Below are 18852 nucleotides of genomic sequence, written 5' to 3'. Positions count from 1 at the left end.
CACTTCACAGGATTTCAGAATATGCAGAAGTATTGGTTTTACTATGTTCAATTAAAAATGTTGTATTAATGTATTATGTATGTATGTATGTAATTATTATTTCAGTGTAATAATAATGAAATGGATAAGGCAATAGATTTGACAACCTTGGTCATGCAGTGTGTACATCATCTGCACAACCATCTGCATTAAGAAGGATAAAATGGATTTAACATTTTAAAATGTTGCATGTTCTGTTGTGTAAAGATACTAAAGTTTGCACACACCTTCCCATTCACTTGAATGAGAAAGTGTGTGACTGGTACTGTACTTAAATCTGAGATGATGAAATAAACTTTGGACAAACAAATATGAGTTTCACCTTTTACTAATTACAAATTTCACACATTACTAATTACGGTAGCCAAAACCCGAAGTTAGAATTACATAAACTCATTACATATTATAATAATTTCATATTTTCAGTTTTTTGTAGATTCTCTGAGTGTTTCATCAACAACCAAAGCAAATTCAAAGAGTGTCCTCTGCTCAAAGGAAAAGAGCTGATTTGCTTTGTTGACCACACAAAATACAAAAAAAATGTTCTGTGAGAAAAAGCTGACGAGCCTGGTCATTGTCCTGAATCACAATGACACAGGTCATCCATGGGTTATAAAGGCAGCATGGAGCCCACGGTTGCTGCTACAGTGTGACGAAGGTTAGCCGACACAATGGGTAAGGTAAGGCTGCTTGTTTTACTGTGTCTTTTGCGCTTCTGCGTACCTGCATGGATTACTCAACCGAAACCAGTCAACCGGAAGCAGTTTTTCATGTGGTATAGTATGCATATTTTCCTTTATTTGAACCAACAATGATCTAAATACCCTTCAACTGATCCGCTTCCAGATCATCTTCTACGAGGACAAAAACTTCCAAGGTCGCTCCTATGAGTGCAGCAGCGAATGCTCCGACCTGCATTCCCACTTCAGCCGCTGCAACTCCATCAGAGTGGACAGCGGTGACTGGATGGTCTATGAGAGACCCAACTACATGGGATACCAGTACTTCCTGAGGAGGGGAGACTATCCTGACTACCAGCGCTGGATGGGATTCAATGACTGTGTGCGATCCTGCCGTATGATCCCTATGGTGAGCCTCACTCAGACAGTTTCAGTGGGCCTTATAGGTGTTTCTATTGATAATCCCTTACCAGTCTAGAAGCTAATGAATCACCTTGTCTTTTCTGCAGCACCAAGGTTCTCACAAAATGATGATTTACGAGCGCCCTGAGTTCGGAGGCCAGATGATGGAGCTGACTGATGACTGCCCCTCCGTGTACGAACGCTTCCATCTCAACGACATCCACTCCTGCAACGTGAAGGAAGGCTACTGGATCTTCTATGAGCATCCCCATTACAGGGGTCGCCAGTACCTGGTGCGCCCCGGTGAATACAGGAGGTTCAGTGAGTGGGGAAGCATGAGTCCTAGGGTGGGCTCCATCAGACGCATCACTATGTGAGCAAAGCTGATGTCCAGACACTGTTCATGTGAAATATTGTCAATAAAACTACCCAAATAACACTGTCCTGCTTTTTTGTTGTCTTGAGGCTCTTTGGTTTGAGGGGTTCAACAGGTTGAAAGGTTTGCTTTGGTGCAAGTTTAGGTCTCATGGTTTAAGTTTTTAAGTAGAGGAAGAAGTATGGGTTACAAAATTGACCAGACAATTATTGTAAGCAATAATATTATTATTTCACATTTTACTCAAAGACACTCGAAGATGAGTTAAAGAACAAATTCATGATGGCAACATACTATATTAAAATGTTTTGGATACAGAAACACACACAGTTAAAGCCCAGCATGTTTATTGAGAACAAAGAGAGGAAGAAGGTTCAAAAGACTTCTAGTTGAGGTCAGTGATTCGCCTGAGTGAGCCGATCCTTGGACTGGCGCCACCCCAGTCGCTGTATCTGCGGTATTCGCCAGGTCTCAGGTAGTAGTTTCTGCCCCTGTAGTTGGGCTGGTCGTACAGCAGCCAGTGGCCATCAACCACAATGCACGAGTTGATGTCAGACATACGCAGGCGGTCCTGGATGTTGGGGCAATCGTCACTCACTTCCTGCATTTGGCCGCTCATGTCTGGATGCTCATACAGCCTGATCTTGAAGGTGCCACGGTTCTGCAGGAAGAGCAACATTTATTAGTCAGACAGTTTTGTCTTAATAGTGTGCAAAAATGATTTTGGGTGATTCTGAACACATGCAACAGGAATAGTCCTTAAGTGTTAATTCCATAGACTATAAAAATAATGAACATGGCCACCATGACGTCACCCATTGGTTTGTGGACTGCCATTTTGCCGTTGCCATATTTCTTTTGGAGCCAGAAGTGATGAGAAATGACTGTGTTTGGACGAGAGCGTGGAGCTGGGAAGGAGCTCCTCAGGGTCCAACTACAGCACCTCATGCACTGCCGTGGTAGCGACTTGTCAATCACAAGGCAGCCACGCCCTAAAGCATATCCTGCTTTATGGTCTATTTTACTCTGAATGGGACCATAAATTGAGACCACAAACTCATTGGAAAATGCTTACTGAAATAGTAAATCAAGTGAGAAGTAGGGTCATTTTCCTTCTTCTATACAATACAATTTTTTTGGAGCCGGTGGAGTCGCCCCCTGCTGGCCATTAGAGAGAATGCAGGTCAAAACTACCCACTTGGTTAATTCCCACCTATCTTGTTGCAGGTTAAAAGTAAAAGATTTCTTTTAAGCTGCACAGAGTGCTGGATAGGTGGAGTTTAACCAACATGATGTTTTTGCTTTGGGGAATTTCTATCAAACACATTACTTCTTTATTGCAGATGTTGAGGATTAGCAAGCCCTTCAAACTAGTCTCCACCCATAGTTTTGTTTCTAAAAACTGTCAATACTGTACCGTTTATCATTTCGTCTTTCAGCAGTTTGTTCAGTGATAACCAGCAATGTTTTACCAGATTAGAAACACAAGTTTATTGCATTTCAGGTTTGAAAGACCTGGTTTTCACAATCTTCAAGGAGAGCATGCAATTATTTATCACAGTGATCACACATACTTAAGTTGCATGCATGCCACAAATAGACAAAATAATTGTGTATCAATATGTGTCTGAACTAATATATCGTGTGTGTAGACAAACAGTACATTAATGTTAACCTACTTACATATCCTCTTGCATTTATTTTCTGTATTTTGGCATATTCTTGCACATACATACATACTCTTTCTCTAGCTAAGCTTTCATGTAGAGGTAGTAGTAGGACTGACTGTTAAGATTGTGTTTAATTGCTTTTGTTTTACTTTTCCTTCTTTTACATTATTCAGTTTTAACGTATGTATTACAGCTTTTTTTCTCTAGTCTATTTCTTTCACACAGCAATACATGCTGTGACACTTCCTTCAAAGCAGCTGAACGAGGCTTACCATAGGAATCAGACGGCAGGAACGGATGCTTTCAGTGATGCCAATCATGCGCTGGTTGTCTGAGTATTCTCCTCTGCGGAGGAAGAACTGGTGGCCCATGTAGTGAGGTCTCTCGTACACCATGAAACAGCCGCTCTCCACCTTGATGGAGTTGCAGCGGTTGAAGTAGGGGAGCAGGTCAGTGCAGTCGCTAATGCACTCATGGTGCCGACCTTGGAAATTTCTGTCCTCATAGAATATGATCTGCAAATGTTTGATAAAGCACTGATTAATAATCAACTCCTGCTACATGCCAAGGCCTGCATGTTTAAATTTTGCATTTTCAGTAACAACACATAATGAGCTTACCTTTCCCATTGTTCTTTTAGTGGGGGCCACACTGATGCTCAGTAGATGCTCTCTGTGCCGCTGTCCTTTTATATTAAGTAGCTGTGTGATGGCACAGCATAAAGTATTGTCATCCGAATAGGTTTTATAACACAAATCTCGTTATGTATAGCAACGCAGCAGTGTGATGATGAGTTATTGTTGTCCAGTTTTCACAAGTTCATCACTATTGATCAAAACACCACAGTGTGCTAGTGACCCCGGGGGTCACTGATCACAGAATCAGCAAAACAGGCATTATTTGTGTGCTTTTCATTCAAAAAGATTCTATATGTCAGGGCCGGAACAAGCATGTTTTTGGGGCCCTAAGTGTAACTTCCCTCATTTACCTCCACACTGTACAAGTATATTAGCTGTACATGGAAACTTGAGGAGCTGCAAATTATAGTTGTACAGAATAAAAAGAAATAAATAAATGCAAAAAACAAAAATGAATGTCAAAAGAATAAAGGAATTTATGTGTAATTTCCTTATTGGGGGCCCCTAGTGGTCACGGGATTCAAACTAGCTAAATTCATTTATATGTCGGGATGACTGTCCTTTACGCTTTTGTGCACTTTTAGCCATTTTTTAAAATTGTTTTTTATTTGCAATGGTTGGTTACACAACCTCAAAATATTTAAACTATGACATTTGGACCTCTAAAGGTTTGATTTTTCTCTTGCACCAGGGTTACTAATAATTAAGTCATGTGTCAGTTCTGATTTTAATTGATATATATTGGGTCTTATTTGACATTTGCTGATGATTAAGAAAAATAATGTAAACAAATATCAAACATGAATATATTCTCTGGTATAACTATATCACTATAGGATAGGGTAAGACCAAGAATGTAACCAGAATGTATGTTTTTAAGTACCCATTGACAGTATGTGATATTTATGCAGATATTTATTACTTAACACATTTAGAATCATCTTGATTTACTCTGCATAGTCTATTTGTACATGCAGTCAAAATAAAGCCTTTTCCCTTTGTTGTTACAGCTGTGGCATTATAGAAATTCAGTTTAAAAAAATGTTCATATTGTTTTAAGTTTTTTACTCATCTGGCACCAGAGCAACTACAACAAATCATTTCATGCACTGGCTCATCCTATTTATCCCAGTTGGGATAAGAAACATATGCTGCAACTTGCCAATGTTTGCTATGAATGAGCCCCTCTCTCTGGTCTTTTATGGCACTGCATCCATGAAATACATCACATGCAGGCAGCTTTGGAAAGGTGCAACACTAACATTCAAACAGGCAGCTGACGAGAGTGTCAACTGTATTTTCCTCTCTGTCATCTGAAATGCATATGAATGTAAAACACAGCCACTACACCAGAGGAAACATTTATTTCCATTCAAGAACTGGGAACAATTTGAACTAAAAATATGTATATTTAGTTAACACAAAACATGTGTTTGCAGTACTTGCTGCAGATTTTCAGACTTCTAGGTACTTTTAGGAACATTGATAAAATGTTGAGAAATTCAAATTCCATTTTACTTTTTCTTTTGACTTCTTGGTTTTATAACTTTTTATGTCATGTGACATCACTGCAGCATACATATTCAAATAGCCCATGTTGTGCTGAAAAAAACAATATCGATACTTGCTTCTAGCTTATATTTCTGAATTTATACAAATATTAATACGGTTTATTAAGAGAGTCGAGGCACCAGTAATAGGAAGAAAATGTCTCAGAACCCAGAGGGTTAAGGCAGGCCTGTTTAATATTTTAAAACGCCATTTGAACTCAACAACATAACGTCCAGAAGTGGAGCACAAAAGGAACTTTTATAACACTATAAAAGTAACAGACCGACTAATTTACACTGACAAATGGAATGGAACAAAGGATAGCCACCAGAGAAAGACAATTCTCCAAAAATTAAAATCAGTTATTGTACACATATTTCCTACTTACTTACTCCTTCAAGGTACACAATTATGTATTTCTAATGAACTTTATGAATGACATAGCTAACAAATTCAAGCTGAGATCAAAAAGTCAAGTTCTGAGAGCAAACAGCAACAAATATATATGCCGAATCTGCACTAACAAATCTTCTGTTTTCTGAGATTCTGAGCACTTGAACAATGTAAAAGGTTGCTTTCAAACAACTGTAATCAAAATCCTGTTTTACATTTAGTGCTTCCAGGTCAAATCCAGTGGATTTTGCAAATTTTGCATAAGAAGAATAAAAAACTTCCAAATCTGAGTGAGTAGCTTTGAAGACAGCATGCTGCAGGAGTCCTTGTGCTCACTCAAATACAGTACAGAGATAAAGTTTCTCTGGAGGCACTCACTCTTAAATTGTCTTGTGCTTACCCTGCAAGCTTTAAAATCCTGCTCAAATTTTTTAAATACTACCTCCATACTTTTGTTTTTAGTGAACCTCCACGAACTTCCAAATATAAAATAATAATTTTTGAAATAAAAAAACTCCTGAGTAACCACTATACTCATTCATGGATGAATCCTACTGTCAGAAACGGCTAAATATGCACTTCAACATACACCAAACAATCAGCCTGCTTTATATAGAATATACACAAAGTACTGTGGTCATGTTGCTGTAACATGTACTGTTTCAACATTACAATTCAAGTCTGCAGGGTACAGCTGCCTATTTATTAGTGGCTGTAAATTATCAGTGCAGAAGGTTTCACGCCACATTTTTTCACATCATCATATCGAAAAACTATATAAAATATAGTTTTTAGGCGCTGCTCTAACATGAATTGGCTGTGGACCAATCAGTGTGGATCAGGGTCCCAACACCGATTACCCCACTGTTAACTCTTAGCATCCTGTTTCACTAATCAGTGAGCCTGATTAGCTTAGCTTATTTTTTTCATATCCTTCCACATATAAATGTGATCACTGATACACTGAGGATGGACAGCATTGCTCCATTGTACAGTAAGGTAGAAAGAGAACAAGCTGACATGGTAATAAATAAACAAAATAGATCTCTGGTATTCTCAGATACATCATGGTACTTGTGTCTGTGGAGGTTTCTGAGATTTATGCTGTTGTAACAATGCTATGAAACAAAGAAAGGGTTCAAGTTATGTTCAAGTCAAAATTGAGAGATGGTAGATTTGAGCTTCCTGTTTGTTGCAGATTTTTAGCAACGTTTCAGTGAATGTTTTATTATTAGGAATGATGTACGGGTTTAAAAATAGAATTATTCAAAGTGACTTTGTTTTTAATATTGTAAATTTGTAAGGTTTTAAGACTAAATTGAGTATTATCTGATAAAAGCTGAACAAAAGAATTCAGGTTTGAGACTTTGGTGGGACAATGTACTTAAATTTTAGCTGTAATCAAGAGCAAATGTATGGTTTATTCACCTCCAAGGTATTATGTCACAACTACTACAGAGAAAGCTTGATTTATATTATTGCTAAGTTTATGTGTGTTAATTGAGGAAAAATTTGTGAAGAGCAACCACTGTAACTGTAATGTACAGTATGTAATGTGAGCCAGTGTAATGTGGACTCAACTTCAATCATCCAGCTGGATCAAACTATCAGGTGAGAGCTGCAAGTTTTCCGTAACATCTGTGAGGCCTACAAGGTGAAAGCTTACCTTGGCTGTGGAGAGTTGGTGGGAACAGGTGCGACAGACAAAATTATCATCTTAAGAAAGAGGCTCTGAAATCCCATGAAACACGACAACTCTTGAAAAGCTGTCTGTGGGTTTAGCCTACATAAGAGGTTGTGTAAAGCATGGAGGCGTCTAGTGGCTCTGTTGCTTCTGGCAGGCAGTGATAGTCCTTGTGATGGGCGTAGCGGCGGTACTTTGGCTTTAGGTGGATCCGCGAGTGTGGAAACATCCGATTCTGTGGGGAAAAAGATGACATTATGACTCAGTGAAGGTTTGTAGAAATAGAGTATACAAACATGACAAAAATGCTGATGTGACAACTGAAAATGAATGGTTACGTTTGTTTTGTCAAAAGTATGTTTTTGTGTTTTAATAAAATGGCTAGATTTCATCGTACTTTTATTATTATTTCTTAAACTAAGTAAACAGCAGTGCCAACAGCAGGCTGAACAAAACACAACTTCAGTCTTCTTTCTCTACATTTTTCTGTAAAAAAGGTTAGTAGTGTGTATTTTCCCATTACAATTTATTTTAAGGAACGCCAAAGCTTGTCTGATGTTGCTTTGATAAAGTTTGATAAATAAAAATGTATGTTTGGTCACTTTCCTTACCTACTTAATTATCATTCAATTACAAGCTTTGTGTTAAATGCATCTTTGGCATCATCTTTGTAAAGGTGTTGTAGTACAGTACAGAGACTGTACATCACTATTTGGTAAGTTAACTAAGGCAAATTCATGCACTGTACTGTAAGTTATCAGTTATTTCAGCTGTTTCATTGATTACCTTTCCAGGGTCGCGTTGCGGAACAATGGGTGTCATTCCCTCTGTTCTCTGAGGATACACAGAGTAAACCTGCTGCACCGAGGGCTCTACATACTGCAAAATTATGAGAACACGCCAAAGTGAGCTCCACTAGACACTCACATAACCAGCAGAGCCTCAATGAAACGCATTTTGATTTTATATGTATTTATGTGAACTGTTACACATCATCAGAGCAAGCAGAAGAGGAGGCTACATTCACAATCAGCAGTTTCATAACACACTGAGCACACAGATGGACAGCAGAGAAGTGGATCATGCTACAGTGCAGGAGTGGTTTGAGAAGTTCCTATTGAGATCTGATCACAAAGTGTGCAGAATCAAGATAATGAGAACTCTTATGAATAAATGTGTAAATGCAAAGGCCATTACCCAGATAATGTATCCAGATACATATTGCATGTTAATACCAGGTGTAACTGGGGTCATAACCAGCGTACTTTACATCTGATAATTGATAATTCCAACTGCAAAATTTACAAATTGACATAAACTAAAAAAAGCAATTCCTCATGAGAACAGATTCTCCCTGCAGCTGCAGTTAAACGACCACCGCACCTCTGGCATAGTGTCCTGGACAAAGCCTCCATCAGTGGGCTGGTACAGATATTCTGACTGCTGGGGGTAAACGACTGGACTGGAGGGCATCGGTGACTGGACAAGATAGACATTAACAATAGATCAACAATCTATCAAATTCTCCTCAACTTAAAAGAACTTAAAGCTTTATTTTACCTACCTGGACGACATTCCATTGATACTGGTTTGGGACACACTGGAGAGGGAGTGAGGTAGAAATAGAGCAGACTATTACGTAAAGTTCAACCACCTGCTATTCTCATTCATTAATAAAAATTGCTATTAAGCAACAGTAAACTGCTAATCGCTACCATCTCCACTGGAACTGACCTGGTATTGGTGATATGCTGGTTGCTGGTAGACAGGTTGATGGGACTGAGGGAGCATCACTGAAGGAGTATGCTGCAAGAAGAAGCACAAAAACATCCAACATGGTTTTACATCTTGGTGCTCCCTTGACTCGCAACCTTCTACTTTACCAACCAAATTTTTTGAAAGACAAATTTTTTTCTTCTATTTTTGTATTTATTATTGCCTCTTTTCAAATGGGCGGATAGAAACAGAAGTGGAAAGAACCGCTAACTGGTAAGTGAGACAGAAAAGTGTATTATGTTTGTGCAACAGTATTTTTGATGTCAACAACTGCAATATTTCAAGCGACTAGCATGTTTTTAAATGTCCAGTCATTTAATATTGATATACACAGTGGATCTTGTGCATTATGTGTATGTGATATCAGCGAGAACTGACCGGCCAGTGCTGGGCAGGAGGATTCGTGTTGGGGCAGTGGAAGTAGGCCACTCCGTTGTGGTAGGTGTAGGGATAGCCTGTGGAGGTGGTCAGGTGCAGGGTCCCGCAAGACATCGGCAGAGGCATGGCATGGTTGGGGCCGGCCAAAGGGACACTTTTAGCTGTGAAAAGAAAGAAACCACATAACAGTAAATCTGGATCTTTTACTTCTTTCAAAAAATGTCTTAGAAAATAGACTTATAGAATATCCAATTCAGGGTTCATATTGTGGCCCTGATGTAAAACATTTTCAATTACTTTTTAGTGCTAGTCCTAAAAACGTACCTTATTAAAGTGGACCTTGTAACTGTGGCAAAGACCATCATAAATAGTGAGTGAATTTTCTTATCAAACTGCTATTAATTTTATTGAGCCATGAGCCATTCGTCAAAGGTCGTTCAGCAGCAGACTGTTGACTTACTTTGTCCTGAAGGTTGCCGTTTGCGGATAGCCTGACCAATGCTGAGCTTCTTGTCTTTGAAACAGATTCCATTGGCCTTAGAAATCACATTAGACAATTAAACCTGGTAGATTAGCTACATATAAATAATGTAGTTAAAATTTATTTTCATTATACAGTTATGTCCTGCTTTACTTACATCATGAAGGATTCTCAGTGCATCTTCTTGGGACTCAAATGTAACAAACCCATATCTGTTCAGAGAGACAGAAACATCGCTCTCTGTATGTTGCCAAAACACTGATTAAACCCAAAGAAGTTTTAAACACAGTCAAGATCACAAGGTCTCCAAAGATATGAAATATGTGAGGCTTATTAAGTGCAAATGGGCATAAAATGATGCCTAATACATCCATAATTTTGCTACTCAATCATGGTTTGCATAGCAGTGACATTCTGCTCTTAAAAACAGAAGCAGCCACATCACTGATCACATGTCTGCAAAACAGAAAATGCACATTTTACATCACTAAAGGGGATTTTGCAGAGCTTCAGTACTGTTAAAGCAACTTTGTATGTTCAACAATTCTTCTCTCACATATAAAGGTGAATAATGTCAAATCTGTGAATAAAACTCAAAGTCATGGTCATCATTAGTCACTAACTGTATATGGGGAAGCAAATGAAATTAACTCACCCCTTTGACATTCCTGAGCGATCTATCACAATCTTCACCTCTTTGACTGCACCATGCTGTGAGAAGACGTGTCGCAGGTCGCTCTCATTAACCTTCACAGACACAGACACACATTTTTGACTGTGTCCTCGCCACAAAAGAAACTGGTAGCTGATAAGATTTCAGATTATTTACAGCCAGCAGTAGCTATGTGTGGCAATAACCACCAAACCCAACAAACCCAAACCTGCATGTTTGTAGGCTATCAGAAATGTGAGTCAATCCTGCAAGTTTGTAGCTCTCACCCTGTAGTCAATCCCCCCGACAAAAATCCGATTGGGGATGACAGTGCCATGGCGGGGGAGGTGGTGGGTCGGGCTGTCACTATTGCTGCTGCTGTGGTTTCCAGGTGTTGGTAAATCAGGGGTGGAGGAGCTGCTGCCGGTCTGAGATGGACAGCAGGATGTCAACTTGAAAAAAGAAAACAACCGTAAATGCAAGGTAACGTGGCCTGGTTCTGGGCCAGCAAGTGGTAACTACACTCTTCTTCTTACACATATTATCAGCAACGTGGGATGAAGTGCTGTACTATCCCACCAGGAAGTAACCTACCACTAGAAGAGTACTGAATGCCATTTTATGCACAAAAGAACAACAAAGCAAAGAAAAAAAAGCTTGTCTTTGAAGAAAGTGTAAAAACCAAAACCTTCAACAACTCTGTCATTTCATTAAAGTTCCAACAAACTAAATAATAAACAGTAAGAACTTCAATCTGTCAAGTCACACACAGTTGACACACCTGCAGCCAGTAGATAAAATCACTCTTACAACATGAGAAAAGCCTCAATAAGGTAAAATTGTCTACAATATAAGCCACTGTGGTGTCGTTACAACTGCTAAGCCTTCATTTCTATGCATTATTTGCATATGAGCCAGTGGTGGTGGTTAGCAGCCAGACATTTCTCCGTTCTCTATTTCTCTGTTATGCCTCGTCAGGTTAGGCTAACCCATTGTTGTTAACTTCGGGGCTAAACCCCTTCACTTTTCCAGCAGTTGGGGAAAGGACAGACGAGACATTTCTTGGTCTTGAGAAGCCACACGGCATTTATTAACTGACACACTGTAGCCTGTGCTGTACATTTACTGCCAGACCGACTCACGTTTTGAAAAAGCGCCGCTTAGAGGCTCCCAAACACTATTTATTTCTAAATGGTTACTTTCCTGCCTGAAAAAATATCAAAACTTCATAAAGTGACATAGTAATGGTCCTAGATTACAACAGCTTTTAGCCTGGCTAAAAATCTCCGCCATTGATGCCGGTAGCAAGGGGCAGCACTACTTTTTCGTCCTCTCATGTTAGTCTGAGGGCAGACTGGACACTACAATGACTCACTATCGCCTCTTGAGGTACAAAGTGGTATTGCAAGACAGGATGGGCCGGGATATTCTTGCTTATAGCACCTTTAATTGTACACTCTATTTTAATTTTGATTTTATTTCAATGCTGCACCTTCACATTAGAGCCTTAATGTTTGTTGGACAGTAGTTAAATGCTAACTGTACTCACTACAAATGTAACATTAAATTAAAATGATGAGTAAACAGTGACATCTAATAAATCATAAGAATACAAATCACCAAGAAAAATTGAATAAATCCCACCAAAAATGGATAGTGTAATTTACTGTACACAAAATTCAATTAATTATTCTTTCATTTATTCAAGAAAGTATATTAGCTAGCACCCTTTTCAGCTTAGTTGGAGGGTAGCTTTAACAACAATGTGAATCAGCATGAATATTTTTTCTGCCAAAAAGTTCCAAACTGTTTTGCAAAAGCTTCTTAATCACCAAACATCAGTATTTAATTAGCCACACAGCAAATTTCAATAAAATCCCAGCTTTTCTGATGTTAATACTTAGCAGGTTGAACCACTTAACATTAGCTGCACAAGCTAAGCTAGCACTTTCTTTCTGGGCTGATTTTTAGAAATTGAGATGAGAAGTGTGAAATGAAAGCAGCTCATAACTTTATAATATATGATTAACTAATCTCAAAGTAAATAAAAAATACTTAAGCGCAACGTTTTAATTAACTACGTAGTTTAGGCGTCTTGCTAGCAAGATAGCAAACGATAAGTTAACTGGCAGCTCACTCACGTTTTGGCTCTCTTCTTCCATAGCCACATTTATCTGGTCAACGTCTTCGCCTTAAAAAAGTTTTATGCAGGTTACAATCCCAGATGAACCATAGTCGATTAAAAACCTCCAGCTCTGCTCCGTGCTTCCCCCTGCCTCCCTCCACCGACTGTGTGGCGCTCTGGACGCCGACACTCACCCCGCGGTGCCCCGCCTACCAGGGGTCAAACATCAGGTTCAACCATGGGCCGCTTTCTCCAGGGGTTGTTCAGTTTGTTCATCGTGTTTAGTTTAATTTATTTCTTTTAATTTAATTTAACTTTTACTCAAGTAGGATTTTACTTTTACTTGTAATGGAGTATTTTCACATTGTCGTATTGGTACTTAAGTAAAGGATCTGAGTACTTTTTCCACCACTACATACACAAATATGTTATAAAATATTATTTTATTGTTATGTTTTTTATGTCTGCAACCCTGTTAACTGTGCTGCTGCCTGTCTTGGCTAGGTCCCTCTTGAAAAAGAGATTTTCAATCTCAGTGAGACTTTTCCTGGTTAATAAATGTTTGGTGTTGCACTTAGAGACAAGAGATTTCTGGTTGATTGAAAGTGCTGTTGTTGTGTCCTTAGAAAAAAATGGCATCAACACACCATTTCTGTTAGACTGCCACCTAAATGTGTTTGTGAAGAACAAATCTGTTATGCCCAAATAGGCTAAAGTTGTGGAATTAAAACTGAATTGGAATTCATCCATTAAAAGTGAATTTCTGATGGGTTAATTAGACTTAATTTCAGCGCCTTGCACTGTTCAACTAGCATGGTGCAACCATGTTATTGATGCCTCTCATCATCTGTGGGCAGTAGGCTATTAGATGTGACAAAAATATATTCACTGGGATTTTCACAAGCTTTCTAAACTTCAACTTTCATCAAGGGGCCAAATGTTTATGCTGTAAGACTGGATTTGGCCCATGAGCCGCCATTTGCCTACCACTGCTCTAGGGGATAAGGCAAAATGCTACGTTTTACCTGTTATCCAGCAGTGGTTTGTATCTCCAGATATATTTTAGTAAACCTAGATATCTGCTGAATGCCCAGTCCCATAACATGATTGCTGAACATTTAATCCATTATTTCCACTAATTTCTATAAGAAAATTGGTGGAAATCTTGAATTGCAACTGTTGTTTTGTCCTTGGCATCTTTCCTGCCAGAAAGTAGACATCTGTGAGCTGATGAAGGCACATTTGGAGATTAAATTTCTAATTACTGTGTGTTTACAGCTTGTACATTTATTGTAGTAAAGGGTCAAAGCAATGCCATCATGGTCACAAAAATTTCTCTCGTGTATAAGCTCCATGCAGTTGAACTGTGGAGACATGGCCACCCAGAGGCAGTGCTGTGTAAAAAATAATTTTAAAACCAAAAATGGTTTTAAGGACCAGGCAACAGAATATTGTCCTTTTAAAAAAAAGATTAAAAATTTTGCCTAAAGGTAAATTAAGCTTCATTTACTGCATTATGTTACAAACTGACAGAAACATGTTCTTGACTAGATTTTGATATTGAATATAAAATATGAAATACAGGTCTAAACTTAAATTGTGGTCAATGCTGGTTGCACACATGTATATATTTATAAAAGGGATGGAAAATATAAGAAGTAAAGAATTCAACTGTCTTGTGAAGAGCCAGATGTGTGCAGTATTATAAACGTCCCACACCACGGCGCCATTTCTCTATTACAGACAGTCTTTATTCTTGTTGTACTGTATATCAAATCAAAGCCGATTATTAAAAGTTAGACCTCGGAAGTATTCACATATTTGCATGTTTCTTTGTTGGCTTAGTTTCCTGCTTTTCAAACTTGACACATTTGGTGATGTCAAAGCTTTTGCAAATTGGATCTAAGGATCTGTTTACAACTACAAACTGTTTTCCTTTTTACTAAAATCAGCACATTTTTAAAAATCATTTACTGACCCATTTTATTCAGAAATTACAGTTATTATAGGAATAACTGGCCCACAAATATTAACCACAACTGTCAAAATTGTCTTGAAATCATCTTCCTGTGGCCAAATAAATTAAATTGGCAAGATTTTTTTTTCCATTTAATATGTATATTTTTGGAGGCAGTTCCCTTATGATTATGAGATCCTCCTTCCTAACATTAGGAAAGGGGTGCCTGGATTACTTTGGACTGATAATTAATAGATAGGGACTTAATGGACAGAGACATTTCACAGGCAAGAGAGGCCTCAAGGAATTCATGTACAATATATCCATGTAAACCAGTTGGAGCTTCAACTTTTCTCTGATCCTTAAGCAGCCGCTTTGGATGTTGCGTACAAGACTCACAGAGCTGTAATTTCTTTATGATTGGCGACAGAGTGCTCTGAAACACTGTCATTTGCATCTTATGCCCCCCACCTCTTCCTCCTCCTCCTTCAGACCACAACAAAGTGACAGTACAAAGCCTACAAAGTGTTTCCAACTGAGAGAAAAGAGCCCGACTGATAGCTGGTAATATCAGTAATGAATGAACAATGTGTAAAACTGTTCTTAGGTTTTCATACAACACGTTCTTACTATTGTGAATACATCTTTTAAAACCCTCGACAAAAAGCTCAGGATGTGTACAGTATTCCCTCTCCGCCCGTCTTGCACATTTCCCGTCATTGCAACCTCTTTTCTCCAAATTGTTTGTCCTCATCTTAGTAATGCAGGCCACACCATTACTTGTCATTCATTTAAAGCTTTTCTTAATTGCCGGGTAAATTTGCCAACGAGGTCTGACTGTGCAAAATGAGAAGGGCATGTTTGATAATTATAGCAATTTACCAGCTAAAAGTCCTTTTATGCCTCACAAAGATGATTTAAGACACAAGTGCTGTCAGGGCAACTTGCCTGACTGTTTGAGTTTTCACTTAAAACAAAAGAGATTAAGTTATCAATGTGTCTCAGGGGTTTATGTTCCAGTAGTTTTTAGTTCTGCTCTTTGTATTGACTTGTTTCTAGCTTGATTTCATGTTAATATTGTGTATTTCTTTTTATATTATCATTATGTTCCTCTTGTGTGAGTGGCAGTACTTAGGGCCATTTTTTCTTAGAGCAAGATTGTGAAAAGTCTTTGTACATGGACACAAACCCTTGAGCTTTACTTCATGTTTCAATACAAAATTTTGTTTCCAGTCAGTCATTTCGTCATGTTCCTTGTTTATCTCAAATGTCAGGATGTGAGTAATGGGGCTCTGAAGTGAGCTTTGAGCTGAGGAAAAGGACCCAAACAGGCCAGGCGGCTACGCCAAACACTTGGGATGTTTTTTATCAAAATTAGAATTCAGGTAAATTAGCCTCAGTGTCTCCAGAAGTTGGCAATGGTTAATGTCTGGACTGTTTCGCGAACAGCATTTGTTTTGTGACAGTAGGGGTCTGACGTTCAGGTTTTTGGACTTAACGAAAAAGTGTGTTTTCTTGCTTTTGATAGAGCGGGGGCAGCAGTTTCTCTCTGCTTCCAGTCTTTGTGCTAAGATAGGTGACATATGACAACAGGTCCTCCAAACTTAAAGGCCCTGAAAACTTATTTTCTCAATCAGCTTCTTATTGTGAATGATGGGGTCCTACATGAACACACAATTTTCTGCCAAAGGTTATTTTGCTTCAGAGATTTCTATATTTTTTGCATTTTTATATGCGTTTCATACTGGTTTGAAGTGAGAAATGCATTGAAGTTATCAAAATATACCCAAGATTTGAAGCCAAGTTCTCAGGGGCTTTAATGTTGTGTTGTTCGTCATTTCCTTCCAAAATGACACACACCGTATTAGTCATCATTTGTCATTGCTTTCTCAAATTTTTACAACATTTGACTGTTACAAATATCATATGAGTATTTACTGAACAGATATAAAAGAAATCGAGGTCAAATATCAGGTCTGACACACATTTCCCACAGAGAAAAATGGCCCTTTTACCTCAGTTGGTCAGTCAGTCAGACAGTCGTGGAGACAGAGGTTGATGAAAAATGAGCCATAACAGAAGGGTTCGACTCTGGCTCTGTAATTACTCTACAAATCTCTGATTTCCCCTCCTTCATCTCTAGACTATTTATAGCTGCTGCATTCCTCTCGGAGAATAAAATGATCTCTTTGAGACAGTACAATGCCAGAAATAACAGGTTTGGACAAACATTTGCTGAGGCGTGGTGGGCCTGGCTGACCATTACTGAGTTCCACTGCGGTTTCAGTCTACTGTTTTTCCCCCTCGTACATTTATTCATCTGTTATTCTAAATGGCAGTGGGTTTGCTGGGGGAGGTGTGGAGGGGTGGTGGCGAGCAAGATGTGATGGTTCAACAAAAGAGCTTGTATATGAACTGAGATGAAATCACTTTGTAGTCCGGCAGAGCACAGCAAGGTCAGCTGTTTTCTTACAAGCAGGGAGCGGGCAAAAGAAAACAGTCATAAACACACACCTTCATGTCTGTGAATACTCAGGTGACTACAGGGCTCAGACCTCCCTCTTTGTGCTCCATTTTGTTTATGTTATAATCATAGGACTTCGCTGGCAAATATGATCAACTAAGACATGTGGCTCTGAGTGTGAACATGATGTGCAATCATGCGTGTGTGTCTTTGCATGCGAGTGTGTTTAGGTTATCAGAGAAGGAAGGCTTTCCTACTGGCTGTGCTTCTTGTCAACTTTTGTTGATCACGACAAAACAAAGATTATATGTAGCCTGCGTAGCATCCAGGCCTCGTATCCAACTTATTCCCACCAGTATTCATTCAATGCTGCACTGGGAAAATGAATAAAGTAATGATCCTTTTAACCTTACGCCAGTGGACCAGATGACCCGCATAATTTATGTATGTTTTTGAGTAGTAAGACCACACTCTTTTCATTATCGTGTAGAATCCTCAGAGGAGTTTTGGTTAACCAGATGTTATTCAGGAGATATATTCAGTTATCCTGTATATCTTGAATTATCAAACCGACTCATAAAAACAGAATTATAGATTAAAAAACAAATTAGATGTAACGTGTTAATTTGTGAATTTAAGAGGTGATTTATTTTATCTTAAACAGTATTTTGACTGGTTAAAATACATTTGAATGATCAATCTGACTATGTAAAGTAATGTAATTATGACTCAAAGTGCATGTCTGCATACTGTATCTAAAATGTAGTATTGTTCAAACAGCGCTGCATACTGGACCAACCAGCTCATGTCAGAGTGTAGATACTGTATAGTGATCATAGAAAGTGTCACCAGAGTCTAAAACCCCTTCATAATCATAAGAGTCTAGTTTAGTCAGTCCAACTCCTGTAAAGTTATTCTCCCGTTAATGTCCAATCCTATACTGTTTTTGCTTCTTTTAATTTTGTTTAACCTTATGTGCTGGTATGTATGGCAAAATGCCATCTTCTCAGTGCCCAAGAGATGGCAGTGTAGCATGGCTCAGATACAGTATGATGTCTTGTGAGTGTTCTCTATGAAACCCAGTTAAAACCCTGCAAGACTTCAGGTCAGAGTGTGGTGTTACTTCACAGATGTAAGAAAGAAAATAAAGAGAGTGAGGATGATAATATAGTAGTAGTAGGAGAAGCACAGGTGTTATTAAAAACATTAACGATGGCTCTGTGTGACAGTGAGCCAGCATGCACAATACCAGGAGCCTGAAACAGAAGCAGCTAGATGTAAATCAGCCATCGTTAATTTTATTGTTTACACCTGTGCTGCTGTGACATTTCAAAGAACCAGGGAGATAATGCTCTGAGTCTTTCTCTAAGCGTTCACTGATGCTTAATTTAGCCCATTAAGCTAAATGATGCTTAAAAATAATGTTATAATAATGACATTGTCTCAATCTGTCATTTTACTAATCAAATTGACAGATTTTATTCTCCAATTGGTATCCCAGTGGTATCTAAGAATATAAAATTAGTGTTTAGTGTTTCCTCCAAAGCTGTTCTTATCAGAGAAGCAACAACATTTAAAAAGCAGTG

General features: G+C 38.6%; 3 protein-coding genes across 3 annotated transcripts in view; 1 reads left to right on the top strand and 2 right to left on the bottom strand.

Annotated features, from left to right (window-relative positions):
- The window catches only part of LOC121891932 (nectin-2-like), a 933424-nt gene that overhangs the window by 51500 nt on the left and 863072 nt on the right, over window positions 1–18852 (top strand). The gene's annotated exons all lie outside the window — the stretch shown is intronic.
- On the bottom strand, window positions 1533–5442 carry LOC121891973 (gamma-crystallin M2-like). The gene is made up of 3 exons (XM_042404704.1): window positions 3788–5442; window positions 3440–3682; window positions 1533–2158 (listed from the first exon to the last, which is right to left on the bottom strand). The coding sequence occupies exons 1-3, from the start codon at window positions 3794–3796 to the stop codon at window positions 1883–1885; spliced, it is 528 nt and encodes a 175-aa protein (XP_042260638.1). The 5' UTR covers window positions 3797–5442; the 3' UTR covers window positions 1533–1882.
- Window positions 5533–13057, bottom strand: LOC121891953 (protein boule-like). Its single transcript, XM_042404674.1, has 11 exons — window positions 12862–13057; window positions 11008–11172; window positions 10724–10815; window positions 10226–10280; window positions 10048–10123; window positions 9588–9748; window positions 9168–9239; window positions 8998–9033; window positions 8817–8912; window positions 8220–8312; window positions 5533–7668 (listed from the first exon to the last, which is right to left on the bottom strand). Exons 1-11 carry the CDS (start codon window positions 12880–12882, stop codon window positions 7528–7530), a joined length of 1008 nt encoding a protein of 335 aa, XP_042260608.1. The 5' UTR covers window positions 12883–13057; the 3' UTR covers window positions 5533–7527.

The sequence above is a fragment of the Thunnus maccoyii genome, chromosome 24 (genome assembly GCF_910596095.1).
Source record: "Thunnus maccoyii chromosome 24, fThuMac1.1, whole genome shotgun sequence".
NCBI lineage: Eukaryota > Metazoa > Chordata > Actinopteri > Scombriformes > Scombridae > Thunnus > Thunnus maccoyii.
Note: the sequence above shows the minus strand (reverse complement) of the source record. Positions and strands in the feature narration are given on the sequence as shown.